The 18,427-nt window shown below is 43.2% G+C and overlaps 1 protein-coding gene across 28 annotated transcripts in view; it reads right to left on the bottom strand.

Annotated features, from left to right (window-relative positions):
• Positions 1 to 18,427, bottom strand: part of SIPA1L1 (signal induced proliferation associated 1 like 1) — a 521,644-nt gene that overhangs the window by 46,573 nt on the left and 456,644 nt on the right. For all 28 annotated transcript variants that reach the window (XM_059890919.1, XM_059890912.1, XM_059890910.1 and 25 more), the window contains 2 exons: positions 15,973 to 16,242; positions 2,588 to 2,737 (listed from right to left, as the gene is read on the bottom strand). In XM_059890919.1, the coding sequence (XP_059746902.1) occupies positions 2,588 to 2,737; positions 15,973 to 16,242 (420 nt within the window). The remainder of the gene's footprint in view (positions 1 to 2,587; positions 2,738 to 15,972; positions 16,243 to 18,427) is intronic.

Genomic DNA, 18,427 nt, shown 5'->3' with positions numbered 1-18,427 from the left:
CACTGTACCTCTTTTTGAAGAACCTAATTGTCTCTGTTTGGAGGAGCACTTTATAATACTCTAGGAGTCACAGTTCCGATGTGAAGGAGTTTTTAAGTAATCATTTGGCTGATACACGAAATGCATTCAATGACCAAGAACCTTCTCCCTCATGAGTCCGTCTACAGTTCCCCAGGGCAGGCTGACAGCTCTGGAATATCCTCCTTACAAGGGGCCAAACGTCTTCTCTATGATTTTTCACTTACTGATCTCAGTTACCCCTAGATACAAGTTTAATCCCTCACTGAAGAGCGCTGGGAGAAAGCCATCGTGGCCTCCCTGACTCCCCAAGCCTGCCTGCAGGTTGCACAGCCTTGGTTACGTTTCTCACACCACGATCCTCCAGCTCCGTATCTGCCCAGTCCGCCTCTCTTGCACATGTTGTTCTGCCCACATCCCTTAGGGCATGTGGCCCCAAAACACATCTCCAAGGGCGGCAGAACAGACCCTATCCTATGTCCGTCTATCACTGTTGCCTTTAACTCTCTCTTATTCCCATCCTAAACTGTGCAAGTGCCCTTTCCCCTTCATGCCAGGAGAGTAGTTTTATTAACTAGCCCGTGAAACTGCGCCTCTCCACTGATCTGGATGCTCTCCACATCCTTACTCCAGCAAGCGGGTGGCACACGCCACACACCAGCAGACACTGAGTCTGCTGAAGCACAGGGAGGGCGACAGAGGGGCGGATTACATTCACAGTCAGTGTATATGGACCTGCGGTTACTATCTCACACCTTGGAGCTTGTCCAAGTTTAACATGAATGAGTTCACAGCAGACTCCATACACTCCTGCTTCACTGTCACCCTGGACCTATTTATTTTTACTGGGCTAAGTTGCAGAGTAGATCTAACAATTGTTCCCTTGGTAAGTGTGACTTCGGAATCAAACCTGGCTCGTGAGGAACGCGTGTCAATCAGACTATGAATACTAAAGTCTCTTGCATCGCTGATACAGACAACAATTCACTTGGGATCTAGAGGAAAACACTATAGCAGCATCTTCCTGTAAAGGTTCACTGCAGATAAAACTGATGTTACAAAGTACAGTGAACAGTCACCAGTTAACCTTAAAGTGATGGGGGAAACCCTCCGTACCAGCTATGGGACGCTTAGTATCGAACATCAAGTCAAATAATTACCACCTTATTAAAAAAATGGTATAGCATGAATATTGGAGCCATGTTTCTACCATTAATAATCACCAAAAATTACTGTTTCAAATTACATTTTAGTATGCCTTGAGAGTACATATGAAATGTAGAGGAGAAGCAAACAGGATTTTGTTGTTGTTAGCTCATTCATATTTTATTACTGTATTAAATATACTGAAGTTGCAGTGAATTCTTACTTTTGAAGTCAAACAAGGCCATTTAAAATCTACTAATCAAAACAAAAAATAATCAGTTGGGCTTGTGGCATGGAATAATACTACTACTTAACTCATAAAATCTTTTGCAGGGGCCTGCAATAAGAACTATAATTTTTTACTAATTGTCACTGAAGTAATTAACGAAAGAAATGTACATTTTAGACACACTACCAACGGACTCCTTGGGGAGAGAGTTGGGGAGGGAAGTATGTTTTACTGTAGTTTTTTTTATTACTTACTTTCTGCTAATGTAAACATTAACCAAAAACATCAACAAAATTATGCTTAACAGCTGTAAAAACCAACAAAAGACCATAGAATAAAAAAATATCCATTATGACACTATTCTCATAAGCAGAATTGTTTTATAACATGGTAAGATCTCAAGAAAGTAAACAAATCATATGTGCATCTGTTAAAAATAATTTGGAGAAAGCTTGGAACAGAAACATATTTTTTTCCCCCAACATGCCATTTTTGAATTTCGAGTGGTTTCAAGGTCTTCAGAGGTGTCTGGCAGGAGGCCTGTGATGGTTCTTTAACTCTCCCTCTCTGCAAAGTCGGTTTCTGCGTGTCACGCGATGTTTTCTGCTAATTCCTTTCCAGCTTCAGACAAGCCAATTTTTTTTCCCTTTTTAGTAGCCTTTACAATCACATACACTTAGCTTTTTCCTTTGTAAGTCTTGTCAGAAGCAGACAGTTACTTTTGGGTGTTTATAGTGTTTTCAAATAAGATGGAGAGAAAAGCTCCCAAACAACCCACAGGCTGAAATCACAGATTTCTAGAGTGTGAGAAAAATCCTTTTAAGCTTTGGACAGAATGAACATTTTCCCTACTTTAACATCAATACAAACTCTACCCAGCGCAAGCAGTATACTCCTAAGTTCACTTTGGAGGAAATTTTAAGAAATGGCAAAATCCATACGATGAAACAAGATCAACACACACAATGGAGGAATCGATGTAATTTGATTTCTTTGCCATTGAGTCCTTAGAGACTACAAAATGATAAACTTTCTAAGAGGAGGTTGGAACTAGCCATGAAAACATTTTTTAATGCAGAGTATAACTGTATTTCCCCTTTCGCTCTTTCGTGAACTGGGTCCGGCTGAATGGAAACTGTTTTGCACATCTGAGTTACACACGGGAGCAGAGACAGTGATGCCGACTTTACCTACCCTTCGGGCATGGACTTCTGCCTGTAGGTGCCCCCTCCAGAGCCAGTCTCGCTGGATGAAGACAGACTGCTAGGGGAGTTGCGACATGGCTGGGATCTTGCTAAAGCCATGGATGAGACCGTCACGTAGATGTCCGAACCAGGAGACAGCCTGTGTGTGCAAACAGAAAACGTGAAGTCAGCAACTCAAAGGGAAAATCCCAAGGCGGTGTGATGGGTACTATCACATGAATGCGACAAACGCAGCCACTTTGTGGGGATAGTGAAAATAAAGCCAGCTGGAAGCCCACAAAAGAAACTTCCCCATAAAACTACTCCCTTAAGGGGACAGCTGGAAAAAGGCCTTGAAGCGGGCGGGGGCGTCAAAAAATAACAGGGGGGAAGAAAAGAAAACATGTATGTTTCCAAAAGCTGCCAGAATTCAAGGGCTGAAATGCTTATGCAATTTTGCAGTATGGCAGCCCAGAGAATATAATGAGTCCCAGTGACATTAACATGGCAATTAATTCAATTTCCCCACTGGCTCTCCCAGAGTATATGACCACAGTGAGACCAGTACATTCTTTGTATGCTTCTTTGTTTTCCAATTTTATTACTAAAGGTCTGGAATGAATATCCAGATATTGCTATTTAGTATGTATAAATCTGGTTGATAGTAGCATCACCATATAAAAACCTCCATGGAAACGTGCCTAGAACTGCAGTTTGCTGAATTTCATTGGGATGACTGAGTTGATAACACAGCAGAGGTGTGCTCTGCCTAGCCCCCAATACATCTCTTTCTAAAAGTATGGGTCCCTCACCCCGCAGACTGGCTTGATGCAAAAAACAGAGCTTTGTGGTCAGAAGAGACATGATTTTTGCCCTCTACTTGCTCTATTCAAGTAGGCACTGGGGCAACTGCAGGGTATTAATAAGTGAGGCTGAAGCCTGTGACAATCTGTCAGCTAAATCTTAACATCAGCTAAAACAATGATATTTTATTTCAGAAGCAAATGCTGGTCCAGATCATTGGCTCTTGTAAAGGGGAAGCAGGGCAGGTCATTTCCATTTTATAGTTGAGGGAGGGGAATCAAAGTCATTTTTTCACTAAGCCAGGCCTCTTGAATTTCTGAGTCCAGTGCACTCTGCGTCAGGCTATTGCTATTCTCTAGAGAAAGATGGCTTTTCTGTGCTTAGTAAGACAGCTTGCAAGGGGTCTGCAGGGTCAGATGATTTTGCACATAAAGGGGTCTTAAAGCTGAAGACAGAAGTTTTGAAGCCCTTGGACCTTCTTCACTGAAACACGGCAGTTTCCTACAGGGAACGTACGTACCTTCTGAAATAGAGCAGAGGGCTCCAGGTACAGGAAACTGACAGAAGGGATAATAGAATCACACTCAGAAGCTTTTCTAGCAGAAAAAGAATAAGGATAGATACCCCACAATATGATCCCCAAAGTTGGTCTATGTCCAAGAGGCAGATCTCTCTTGGGGAGCCCCAACTCTCTCCTCAGTGACAAACTTGTTATCAGGTGTGATTCTGTTATCCCTTCTTTTCCATTAAAACATCTCCCAAATTTCTCACTGTTTATCCTGAAGTAACTGGAAAGGGACTGGAGTGGGGGGAAGAAGGGAAGGAGGAGGTTACAAAGAAGAAAACTAGAACAGCACGAACCACTTCGGCCTGAAGAGTTTGGTTTTTAGATACACCTAATTCAGAGAAGGGCTTCCCAGGTGGCGCTAGTGGTAAAGAATCCACCTGCCAAGGCAGGAGACCTAAGAGACAGGAGTTCCATCCTTGGGTTGGGAAGATCCCCTGGAGGAGGGCATGGCAACCCACTCCAGTATTCTTGTCTGGAGAATCCCATGGACAGAGGAGCCTGGTGGCTACAGTCCACGGGGTCAGAGAGTTGGACACGACTGAAGCAACGTAGCACGCATGCACAATACAGAGAAACTTCAAATATAGTTTCATTTTGCTGCTGCTTTGCCTTTCTTAATGCGAAGAGGAGGTGTTACCTAAAAATGAAAAGAAGGGAGATGACAGCAGAAATGTGAACACCGTTGGGGCCAATGTCTGGGGGCCTGAAGATTTTTTTTAATTCTTTTTGGGATAAACAAGTAACACCATTGAATTATATTCATGGTAAGTGTTTTTGCTTCTATGAGGAAGTCACAACAAGATTCCATAGCCAAAGTCAAGATGTAACTTTCGTATTTATATTTAGAGCTTGCTTTTCTTACCCTGCTCTCCAAAACGTACATTAAATATCTTATGCTACTTCTCAACCTCAGCTCTTTTATTTGGCAGATGTATCAGAAAATTCTACTTGGTTACTGGAGTTATCCCAAAGTGAAAAAATAGCATTTCCAGAAGGCCAGCATTCATTCCCAGGCCTCTTCTGCACTTACATAACTCAATAGTGGCATTGTTTTGGACTGTCCACACACACAGCAACTGATGGAATGCCACCCAAATGTTTTTATGACTCTAGACGTATGTAGGGCAGGCAAAAAAAAAAAAAAATTCAGAATTAGCCCTTATTCTGATGACTTAGTATTCTTTCCAAATACTGTGAATTTGATACCAGCTCACAAATATTACTGGAAAACAGATCTCGTTCAGAGAGTGGGAGGTTCCTGCCTGCCTGGCACTGGCGGTCTACTGCGAGAGACCATGGCTGATCATTACTGGAATTTTGGCTGGTTGCTGTCTTAATACTTTGAAAAAGAGTAACCCCCAAATTGGCTCACAGAGGAAGTCAGCATGCTAGCCTCTTGAACCTCCAAGCCCCTGCCCCCAACTCTACCTGAGGGGATCACAAGTCTTTTCTTTTCTTTTCTTTTGAGATAAACACAGATCTTTCTACTTTCTCTCAGTCTTAACGAGCCCCTATTAATGTCTGAATAGGTTTATAGGACTAGGATGAATATATCTGTCACTTGCTGTGACATCTTTTGGAATCAAGAAATAATCTTCTTTGAGAATGCTATGTTCACGGTTAGAAAGGAAGTATCTAAAAACCTTTTTAGCCTTTATTTCAGTAGATTCTCTTCGCTACATTTTTATCAATTTAGCTGAGAAATAACTAAATGTTTTTAAAGTAACCAATCTTAAATTTTCTCTATGGCTTTGACTTCCCTCTGCAGAAATAAAACACTGGGGGCTTTTGGACTGTTCAAAGAATGCAGCAATTGAAAAAGTCATGATCATCAGACCGACAGACAATACTCCCATAGTCTGCAGGACTACACTCAATGCCAGCTTTCCACTTACATGCAGTACATTTCATTGTAATGAAAACAGACAGTTGACTGGAATGGACATTTAGGAAGAAATGGTCCAAGATCAATATCAGTTCTTCATTTTTCCAGAAGCCTTCTCACGTCAAGATAAAAGGAAGAGAAGCGCCAAAAAAAAAAAAAAAAAAAATCCAGCTATCTAATGAAATAACCCACATCCCACCACACCCTCCCCATGAATCTACTCACAGGACTACACATATGATGTTAATATTGATAAGGCTCTTATTAAGTTGATCTCTTGAGACTGTGATTTACCAATTTATGGATAAGGAACTCTTAGTATCTGCGTAACTGATGCTAAATTTTTTTCCTTGCATAGTTATGTATGGGTTCAATTATGCCCGTTTCCTGCCTTTTACTCCAAAGGGATAGCAGTGCTTGGATGTGTCCAAGGAGATAAGGCCCTCTGTATCTCAAGTGCAAACAGCGGAATGGTGGCAAAAAGAACCGAGAGAGTTTCAAATAGCAGCGATGACTGACAAATTAGATATCCGAGTCCATAATTAAGCACAGCATTTTACCGTAACTTAGCAATTAAAACGCTATTCACCCAGAGAACAGGATTCAGTTCAAGTCTGTCTTTAGCAATGCATATCAACCGGGATTCTTCCCAGAATTCTGTTAAAAAAAATTCTCTAAAATGATTCAACGTAATAACATCACTTGGCTGCTGTATTCAGACTAGGGTTTGAACAAGTTGTGTTCGAATCCGAGCAACTCACCCCTCTATCTTTTTGTCTCTTCCTAACTTTGTGAACCAGAGCTATCCCTGGCTTTCTAACTATACAATTCCTACCAGCTATTCAGACTGGACCACTGAAATCCTGTTCTGATGAGCCTCCTGGGACAAGATCAGTTTACAACCATGAGTAACTCTCGTACAGTTAGGAAAGTACCGCGGTTCATCACACTGAGATAAATGGATCATCACTTCCCAGTTGCTGGCAAGCCTTCAGAGGTTCACAGACCAGCACACATCGTGGGTGCCTCCTAAGATGAGTCAACTTTATATCTAAGGGTGACTCTACAGAACAGAAGATAAAAACGAACTGCAGACAGCACTAGCTACGTCATTTGTGGGGCCCAGTGCAAACGAAATTCAGGTCTCCTTGTTCAAACATACTAAAACTTTCAAGACAGCAACAGCAGAGCATTAAACCCAGCATGGACCCTTCTAAGTGTGGGGCCCTATGCACATACCTGAAGCTGCCCCTGATTACATGTGGCTGGGCCCCCTTAGCGTGTAAACATGAATGCATTTATCTAGCAAGTATTTCTTTTTTTTTCCTAAGACTTAAGTATTTTTTTTAATGATATATTTTTAGTAGTGAAAGTCACTCAGTCGTGTCCGACTCTTTGCAACCCCATGGACTATATATATAGTCCACAGAATTCTCCAGACCAGAATACCGGAGTGGGTAGCCCTTCCTTTCTCCAGGGGATCTTCCCAACCCAGAAGTTGAACCCAGGTCTCCTGCGTTGCAGTCAGATTCTTTACCAGCTGAGCCACAAGGGAAACCCAAGAATACTGGAGTGGGTAGTCTATCCCTTCTCCAGGGGATCTTCCCAACCCAGGAATCAAACCAGGGTCTCCTGCACTACAAGGTGGATTCTTTACCAACTGAGCTATGAATGCTTTACATGAAATGCATGTTAATAATCTACAACAAAATCAACTTCTATTAGTTTACAAATACTGGTGATTACTCATGTCACTCATTCTCTTTGTCACTTTTTACTAATTCTCACTTTCAAACTTGGCAAGTATTTCTTCAGCACCACCTATATACGGTGGTAGATTTCATTCTTGGGACATGGTGGCTAAGACAGGCGCTCTGATGGTGCTAATATCAGCTTCACCACAAACCAGAAAGGACCCTGCACAAATGATTTCATCTCTCTGTAAAAGGAATAAACAGCAACCAACTTACTGGGTGGCTGGGCGGATCAACTGAGAAAACTCAACATGAGGGACTTTGATCAGAGCGTGGCACAGAATATGAGCTCAGTAAAAAAACAGCTGCCTATAGCTCTTAAGCAAAATGCAAGTAGAATGTTATTGTCACGAGGGCAGTTCAAACTGAATGCAGAGGCAGCTCAGGCAGGTTAGAGGTCAGATCCTACGGGAAAAGCAAGCTTTGTGAGGAAATGCACTTGAGATTCATTTTGTAGGAAACAAAGGATTTTTACAGAAGTCAAGAGTTAGGACACAGAACAGGAGGGCGTATGTGGCCACCACAGCAGTACCTTTGGCTGGAACACTTGACCCAGGTAGGATACTGGTGCAGGCTGTGACCAGGAGGACAAATGTGTCTGGTAGGGTGGGCCCACATTTGGTAAAGTGAGGGAGCACAAGCTTCATCTATTAGGCAACAGGGCAGCCTAGAAGGTTCTGTAGCAAAGCAGTAGTATGGTCAGAGCTGGCCCTGTGCCCCTGAGATGGCGGGCAATGACCAAATACTGTCCTTTATTTTTTGCCAAGGCCCAAGAGAACTGATGAAATGGGCCTAAAATTAGTGAGATTTCCATATAGAAAGAATCGGTTAGCCCACCACAAATACTAGCCTCTTTCATTTTAATTGGTTCTTCCCTTCACCGATGTTCAAATACTTCATGAAGACAGTCACAACCAAATTCTTTGGTGAGAAGAAGTTAAATGGTCTCCTGGAGCATGCTAGGCTTTTAAAAACTGGAAGAAACTAAAAATAAACTCAATCCCATTGCATCACACAAAAAAAGTGATGCAGAAGCCAAAACACAGCATGCGGTGGTGGCCTCTGTGCTGTGGTTGCTGGTGTGCACCTTCCTCAAGGGGTCTCCAAGACCCCCACCCGGTCTGTACAACTGCCCTAAGCTTCTCTGTTCACGCTCACTCGGTCACGTCTGACTCTCTGCGACCCCACTGGCTGTGGTCCACCAGGCTCCTTTGTCCGTGGAATTTTCCGCGTAAGAATGCCGGAATGGCCAATATTTTAACGCAGGTGGATGGCAGGCTGCCCCTTTCTCACCACACGGAGGGATTGCCATGAGTGGAAGCAGACCTTGGCCAGACTGGCCATTACCCCAGGTTCCCAACAAGATGCTTATGGGAAAATGTCACACTGATGACTGTGGGGGTGGGTCTAGGTAGCTCACCTGTCTTCAGTATCACTAATTTCCAAATTTTTTACATGTGCAGTGCAACTGACAAATTTTAAAGAAAAATGTCAGTGGTTTCAGATATAAGGGAGCAGGATACACTTTTTTCACCCCTGAGAGTTATTTAAATTCCTGATGGTAAATCTGTCTGTATGGGTTATGTGCCCTCATCGGACAAAGGGCCTAGGACTCCTGCTGCCTTCTCACAAGGCAGGACACGGGTCACATCTGGCTTCTGGGAAGGCCTGCCCCTTGGCAGGTGTGGGGGATGGACAAGGGGTGCTCCTGGAAGAAGCCTCAGGGCCACCATGGGCCCTTCAGATCCTTCCCATAAGGTGTGAGCAGGCCAGGCCTCCCTGGGTGGTTCCTAAGGCAGAACTCCCTTAAAAGAGATAAGAGGGCAAGACCCCACGGCTGGACACATTCAGAAGAACAACTCTGTGACACAGAACAATACGCCCACGACTCACCTCGCTCCTCTTCCCAGAGAACAACCACTTTTTTCAAGCTCACCTCTCAGGCTATTCCAACTCACCAGATGGTTTCTGCAGCATTTCCTTCCACAACTGCACAGTTCGCCACGATTGTTCCCAGCACAGCAGGCCTCCTGAACTCACCTTCTGTCTCACCAAGGTTAACTGGAGCTGAAGACGGCACAACCCGCTCCTTGGAAACACACTGACTCACCACATGCATGGCCTGGATGCAGGCCAATCTGCAGACTGACTCAGGAGCCCGGTGTGGCCGGCTCTACCCTCAACCCTAAGTCCCAACTGGAACCAGAGCCCCCTTTCAACCCCAGGCAGCTGTGTTTAGAAGAGCACCCACAAAATGACACCAAGGAAGACCGCAACTACCACTTTCTAAGACCCACTATGTATTGGGCCCGTCCGACGAGCTCAGATGGAACAGAGTAACTGTAGAACCTCGGCTTTATAGCACCCTGGGTTTGTTCCCTGAGTCACTCCACTGTTTGTAAAGGAGAGGGAGCCAGGAGGGGTGCCAGGCTCAGGCCACTGCGTCCCTTTCCTGAACGCGTGAATAGAAAACACCTTCATACTCCAATCTAAAAGCGCATGAGTGCTAAGCTGCTTCAGTCGTGTCTGGCTCTTTGGGACTCCACGCGCTGTAGCCCGCAAGGCTCCTCTGTTGATGGGATTCTCCAGGCAAGAATACTGGAGTGGGTTGCCATGCCCTCCTCCAAGGGATCTTTCTGACCCAGAAATCGAATCTGCATCTCTCGGGTCTCCAGCATTGGCAGATGGGTTCTTTACCACGAGCGCCACCTGGAAAGCCCTTTCTAGAAGTGTGAACTTGCAAATCATCTAAAGTGATGCCACTGCAGATGCCAGAGTGCACTCATTCCTTTGAAGAGCTGGGGGCAAAGCAGGGTTAAGAGCTGGGTGAGTTTGAGTACCGCTAGCTCTCTGCTTTATACCTTATCTTGGCTGACAAATAAAATGGCCATAATTCAGTTCCAACCTAATTGAAACCAATGATAGGAAATTCCATCAAGAACAACTCACATTTCACTTTGAGTCAACAGTAGACAGCTTTACTCACAATATAACTTTTATACCAGTATTCTAAACTTAGTCAATAAAAAGCAAAAATTCTACTTAAATCTAAGCTTCAGTTCTATGGCTTTATCAGATTGTAGTGTTTCACTTTTACCTGCTTTTTAATTTTATAAAAATAAACTGATTTACCCAAGCGTGCATTAGTGGATGAATGGATAAACAATGTGGTACACACAATGGAATATCACTCCGTCTGGAAAAGGGGAAAGGTTACGGACTTAACGTGCCCCTCCCCCCACCCGCGTGCACGTGCGCTCAGTCGTGTCTGACTCTCTGCCCGCCAGGCTCCTCGGTCCACGGGATTCTCCAGGCAAGAACACTGGAGTGGGTTGCCATGCCCTCCTCCAGGGAATCTTCTTGACCCAGGAATCAAACCTCTGTCTCCTGCAGCTTCTGCATCGGCAGGTGGATTCTTTACCACTGTGCCCCCCGGGGATCCTCCCACCCTCACTCCTCACCGAATTTACGTGTTGAGATCCTAACCCCAGTGTAATGACATTAGGAGGTGGGGCCTTTGGGAGGTAATTAGGTTAAGATGAGATCATAAGGGTGGAGCCCCCATGATGCAATTAGTGCCCTTATAAGAGGAGCAAGAAACCAGAGCTTCCTCTCTCTGTCATGTGAGGACACAGCAAGAAGGTGCTTTTTACAGGCTAAGAAGAGGGTCCTCACCAAGAACCACACCTTTTGGAACCTTGATTTTGGAATTTCCAGACTCCACAAGTAAATGTCTGTTGTATAAGCCACAGAATCTATGGTATTTTGTTACAGTAACCTGAGCTAATAAGCAAGAAGGAAAACTCAACATATGCTACAACGTGAATGAAGCCTGAACACATTATGCTAAAGTGAAATAAACCAATCCCAAAAGGACAAACAATGGATGATTCCACTAACGTAAATCTTCTATTTATGTGAGGTACCAAGATAGTCAAATTCACAGAAAGTAGAATGGTAGAGGCCTAGGGGTGGGGGAAGGGGAGTTTTTGTTTAATGGATACTGAAACAGAAATAGAAGAACTATTTGCATTTGTTTCAACAATATCCTCTAGGCATGATCTTCAAGCCCTGCATGGTGCAGACATCTGCAGAGGAGGGTATTAGGGAGGCTGCAAGCATAGCCAGCTGTAACTCTGTTTACGAAGCAACACTCCATCCAGCTGCTGAAAGCTAAATGCAGTGGAAAAACGAGGAGAGGTGGCATCCAGGTAAAATGCAAAAGGAGCATTGGTTCAGTATGATCTGACATTAAATATTTATAGAAAGCTTGGCAATACTTCATCTATAAAAAGGAGAAAGGAAAATTCTTTTATATGCCAACATGCCTGTTGTTTATGCAAAGCCCCTGAAATACTTAAGCTTTTCTGAGCACATTAACACAGATCAGGGTTTTATTACTAATCCCATACTATGTTTAAACACAGTAATGTGTTAAGTTCAGTGTGCCACAGCCAGCTAACTTAATTTCAGTATTATCCTTACACTCAAGATGAATTTGAGGCCAAAATAGAGATTGCACCATATCACCTGTTTTTGTTAAATATTAATTTTGTCAATTCTTGATGCTTTTGAATTGTGGTGCTGGAGAAGACTCTTGAAAGTCCCTTGGACAGCAAGGAAATCAAAACAGCCAATTCTAAAGGAGGTCAACCATGAATATTCATTGGAAGGACTGATGCTGAGGCTCCAATACTTTGGCCACCTGATGCAAGGAGCCAACTCAGTGGAAAAGACCCTGATGCTGGCAAAGACTGAGGGCAGGAGAAGCGGGCAGCAGAGGAGGAGATAGTTGGATGTCATCATCAACTCAATGGACATAAGTCTGAGCAAACTCGGAGTTGGTGATGGACAGTGAAGCCTGGCATGCTATAGTCCATGGGGTCAAAAAGAATCGGACGCAATTTAGCTACTGAACAAAAATAAGAATTCTGTCAATAAGAACTTCTCCCACAAATACCATAAAATTCTATACTTGAAAGGCCACCTAGATAGCATAAAGCTCCTATATTTAAACCAAATCTAATCAGACTTTATTCTACTTAGATGGCAAATGGGTCATCTACTCCTATTGTGTCAGTTTCTCTAATCAATGTACAGAGAGCAAAATTCAGTTAAATAATTCTTGTTAGAAACTCCAAATACCAACACCTTTGAGTTTGTCATAAAAATTGTGAAAAAGGATAATCTGTTCCACAAGTATTTTTTTTTTAATTGTTTCTAATGACCTTTAAGTCTGAGAACTTGCATACAATTCAAGAAAACTATGCTTCTACAAGCAGTAAATTAAGTTTCTACAAGCAGCATATTCAGTTTTCATTTAAAATGAATTGTGCTGTGTCCAGTCATGGTGAATGAAGTAGGCAGGTTTGTGTAGCATGTGCAGAGTAGGCTTGAGGTGGCTGTACACTTCATCCTAAATAAGCTGGCTCTCTACAGTTTAATACAACTTGCCTGACCTGGGGGAGAAAAAAAAAAATGAAACAAACCAACCATGTAAAGGCAATACAGCTGACCCTTGAACAATATGGGTTTGAACTGCATAGGCTCACTTTTACAGGAAATTTTTTTCAATACATATACTACTATGTTCATGACCTGCGGACCTGCCGAGGATGTGAGGGTTAATTACAGGACTTGAGTAGCTGTAGGTTTTGGTATCCAGGGAGGTTCTGGAACCAATCCTATACTGATACCAAGGGACCATCCTTTAGTCTCAGTATCAGGCTTACGCCACTATTGGTAAGGTAAGATTCAAGGAATGGCAGACTGTGGCATCAGTTTTGACCACTTGTGATACATCTGAAAGGTCCATACCACTCTACAGGTGGGCCAGGTACAAAGGCAGATGGTACCAAAGGGGCAGGGCTGGGATGAAGGAGGACAGTCAGATGGGGAGGTATGGCCAGCCAGGAGCATCACGTCCATGTTGCAGTAAGGTAATTTGTTCTCAGTAGAACTAGGAAGGGAATGCTTACATTTTTTAGTTTTATTTTACTATGTTTCATGGAGGAAATGATATTCTCAGGTCTATTTTATGACTCTAGGTCTTAATGGAGGACTTGGGAAGTATTCCTGGTGAACATCAGGAGTCCTGAATACTCATTTGGCAAACAGTAGCAATATAAAGTTTCTCAAATAATACCTTCTATGTATGCCTCAAAGTTAAAACTTAAATAAGAAATACTGCTTTACTGAAAGTTAGGAATGATGGGATAGGACATCAAACTTTTACATTTTTACAAGAACAGCCATCTAATTCCACACCCTTTAAAATGAAGAGGCAACAAATAATCTGAAAACTTAGAGCTTAGCGTTTGCAAACCCTCCATCGTTAGATCTGAAATCCTAGTCCAGTGTCTTAAAGGACATGTGACACTAAGAGGACTCAGCAGAGGTTAAATTTTCCAAAAACCACTGGTAGCCTCACTTCTGCCACTTTCTTCTTGCGCCTTGGAGAGCCACAGGGCTATTATTACAGTCTTACAGGGACAGCATGAGAATTCCCTATCCTTTGGGTAGAGTTATAGGAAAGGTACACACAAACACCCACAGAAAGAACATCTATAAATGGAGTGATGCATTCTATAGCACTTGCCTGCATCCTAAAAAGATAATAAGCTACAAAAAAATTTTCACTTTCAGAGGTCAGAACATTCAGCCATAAGCTTTAGTTTCTGTTGCAGAAATTAAATTCAACATGGCATCAAAATACATTCTGCTATTTTATTGTATGAATATCACAGAAAGTAACGTGAAACTGATTTCACTCATAAAATCCTGATGATTGTCTTGGAAAGAAAGAAAATAGCATTGAGAGGAACAAAAGGTCCTTCTCTAAACAACGGTTTCCTAGGTTCATCTTTCAAAATGTGGGCCAAATCATGAGTTCCAGCTAACACACACCTCAGAGGGAGCCAAGTTTGGAATGTGCAGAACAAAGAATTCATTCAGCGATCGCTTGGATGCTTTTCCTTCCCGAAAATAATGAAAGCAAGAGGAGTCCAGATGGGAATGTAGCCACTCTGGGAGAGGAATCTTTTATTGAGATAAATAGCAAGGCTCTGTAAATAAATCCCCAGGATTACATGAGGAATTTGAGAAAGACAACTATGGTTTTTTTGGTTGCCTGTTTTGATCAGATTATTTCTACATGGTATTCTAGTATTTCTGAAATAGTTAAGTGACAATGTTTTATGTCTTTTAAGATAAAAGACATCACAGTGTGGTTTTGAAAATCTCCAACTTTCTGCTCTCAGTCTGAACCAATGACTTCTGAAGCATCGCTGGGACATTTTCCTTGGCGCCCTGTTCTGGCTGGAGTCAGGCTCACATTTTGGCTCCATAGGGACCTTTCTTCTTCCCACAGCAGCTTCTGGAACAGAGACTTCTCCCTGCCAGCTCTGAGGGTTCCTGATCCCCTCTGTAGTGTGGGGACCACAAAAACATGCAGAGATGTGATCCAGTCAAGCACTGTTTCCAATGATGGGGAAACGGCAGTGCGTGCACAGACAGAAGCCAGCTTCATCTAGCAGAGGACTAGCAGGTCACTGAGCTAAACTGCAGTCAAGGCAATCTGGAGTATCTGAATTTATAGTACAATGACTTAAAATTATACAGTCCATATGTATTTACATTTTAAGAGTACCTATTCTATTTTAATGTTTGCCCTAGGTTTTTAGTTCACGGTGCTGCATTTTACAGTGAATTTGAGACAAAAATGCTAGGGCGTCCTGGTTAAGAAAGAATTAACCAGTTATGATTTGTGAGGGAATCCACTGTGACTTTCCATTTAACAAGCAACCTTGGTCTGTTACTTTCTAGGATACCTCAATCCCCAGCTCCTGTTAATTACTTTACTCAGGGCTGAGTGTTCTAACATCCACTATTTTCTTCTGCATTCAGAACAGTGGAAAGTATGTTTGTACTATACTAGAGGCTTTCCCTTCTCACAATTCTTTATAACAAAGTAACACAAACACAGACACTCAACCAAAAACCTTCACTGTTGCTACAATCATATCACTAATCCCCTACAAGTCAAAGACTGTCAAAGATGATGATATGGTCAATGTCACCTCAAAGAGACTGCCAAGTTCTAGTTCATAAGTGTGCAATGATGATTTCCGTTGGAACCACAGCAAAATGAAAGAGCAAAGCCTAGATGCCATTACACAGGGCCGAATGCTTTGCTGGAACACATCTTCATTTATCCTGCTGGCTTCGGAACGCTACCATGCTTTGAAGACCACTAGTGCACGCATCTCAGTTTTAATTTTTGATTTCTAGTAAAATACGGGTAGCTCAAACACTGGTACTTCTGGGCCTGGAGATATTTAAATCTGGGGCAGAGATTCAGGGCACACCTAGGAAGACACACTCACCGCCTCTCCAGCGGGCGCCCATCGCTAGAGATGCTGCGGGGGATGTTGGCGGCTCTTTCCGGAGGAGGCATCTTCCCGTCTGCCTTCCCAGCGTTCAGCCTCGAGGTCATGGGACTCTGCACCTGGGATGGGACTTGAGGCGAATGAGGCCCCTTGTTGGCATTCCTCTGCCACTTGTTGTTATTTCGAAAGGGAAACTTGAATTCGTAGGAAACCCCTTCGTTCATTTTGTACTCCATCACTGGCATGCGGTAGGTCTCAGAGCAACTCCTAGGGCGAGGGCACAGAGAGAAGAAACATCAATATCGCTTCTGCTTGTTGGCAGAACCACACGGATTCTCACGAACAGTTAAAACGTGGCAAACACCTCATTTCCGGTTTCAAACAATCTTTCAACCATGAGGCCCTACAATCATTTTCCTTTCAAAAACCAGAATCCTCGGGGGCTAGAGTCAGCTCTGAGACGTGGGGAGGGACGGTGCCGGGACAGTATCTGGGGGGAGCAGACCTCTAAGATGGGGCCTCGCAGGAAACAGGTGGCTTTCCATCCTTAATCACAAGGAAGCTTTAGATCCTTCCCTTATGATTAAGGATCGAAAAGGGTTTCGAATTTCTTGGAATCCCGACAGTCAAAAATAAGTAGGGAGAAATCTTGAAATCCAAATTGAGAGCCAAATTTAGCTCAGGAGGAGAAAAAAAAAAGTGCAAGTTATTGAAATTAGCAATTATCAAATCAAAAATTATCAAATTGCTGGGGAACAAAGCATACTCTAAAATTAGGCCTCCCTCCCACCCCCCTGAAAGCCAAAAATCCCTCATAGCAAGGCCGTCCCCAGGCAGCAGACTAAGTGAAATGAATGGCAGGCACACAACTGTTTCCGATCATCTACCCTCTTTTTGTGCCATCACCCCAACCCCCAAACCTTAAGAAAGGAAGAACCCATCTTCTTTCCCCAAACAACCAAGGAAGGTTCAATCCATCACTGACTTGACTGATAGGCAAATTACTGGGAAAAAAAATCTATTCTCACCAAAGCATTAACTCAAACTGTGCATTTGAATTTCATCACTAAGTGAAAAAAAAAAAAAAGACTTTTTCTTAAAGACATTTTGAAGATTGAGAAGCATGTGGAAAATTCTTGAAAGGAAAGGTTAAGAGTAATAGCAAAACAGTCCTTTAAGAGGAAATTTAGAGGCAGCATAAGCAAAGTCCAGACCAGCACTGCCCAACAGAAATACAATATGAGCCACCGACAGAAGCCATGTATGTAATTTTTAAATGTTCAGCAGACACATTACAAAAGCAAAATGAAACAGGTAAAGTCAATTCAAGAATACATTTTATTTAACTCAATATATCCAAAATGCTATCATTTCAACAAGCGATCAGTAAATCAGTATTTAGAAAATTAATGAGACATTTTACATCCTTGTAAATTTGGAGTGTATTTTACACTTAAGAGCACAGCTCCTTTGGGACCAGCCACATTACAATGGCTCTGTAGCCACAGGTGACTCACGGCTCTTGTACTGGACATGCATGTCCAAAGAGCCTCCAGCTGAAGGCCTGGTTTTGATCTGGGGAAGGGGCTCTTGTTGGTGGGAAAATGAGCTTGATGGAACGGTCCCCTCTTCTCATGACCTTGCCTGTGTATTTCAGGGTAAGACTCCCAACAACCACAAATGCATTCTCCCTCATCCCCAGGACAGCTGCAGGTTTTGAAAAGCACTGCTTCTGGAGCACATGGATTTGCTGGGGTCCTTGGGTCCACCAGCTTCCCTGGTGGCTCAGAGGGTAAAGCGTCTGCCTGCAATGCAGGAGACCCAGGTTCAATCCCTGGGTCGGGAAGATCTCCTGGAGAAGGAAATGGCAACCCACTCCAGTACTCTTGCCTGGAAAACCCCATGGATGGAGAAGCCTGGTGGGCTATGGCCCACGGGGTCGCAGAGAGTCGGACATGACTGAGTGACGTCACTTTGCCCTCTTCGGCATCAGCCCAAGCCTCCAACGGGCATCTCTGCTTAGAGCTTCTTTGCCACTCCCTCCAACTCCCGCCAAAGCCTAGGTCAACCCTAATCCGACCCTATGCCCAAGACTCTGCTGTGCCCCTATTATGCTTGGATGACAATGGCTTTTGAACTTTTTGGACCACAATCTGGGTGAAAAGTACATTTTACACCATGATACAGCACAACCATAAATACACACAACCCTCCTCTGATAGCTTCCATTCTGCTATATTCCATGTTAATCCGTTTCATTAAAGAAAAAAATACACTGGGTACAACCTCCTAAACGGATTTCATGATCTATTTAAAGCTACGCCCTGCAGTTTGCAGAACACTGTATGGCCACTTGACATTACTTTCAGAAGTTACTGACTTCTTACATAATGAACCCTTTTCTCTGAAATGAGGGATTATCACCTTAGGCTCTGATATAGTATCCAACTTT

The sequence above is a fragment of the Bos taurus genome, chromosome 10 (genome assembly GCF_002263795.3).
Source record: "Bos taurus isolate L1 Dominette 01449 registration number 42190680 breed Hereford chromosome 10, ARS-UCD2.0, whole genome shotgun sequence".
Lineage (NCBI taxonomy): Eukaryota > Metazoa > Chordata > Mammalia > Artiodactyla > Bovidae > Bos > Bos taurus.
Note: the sequence above shows the minus strand (reverse complement) of the source record. Positions and strands in the feature narration are given on the sequence as shown.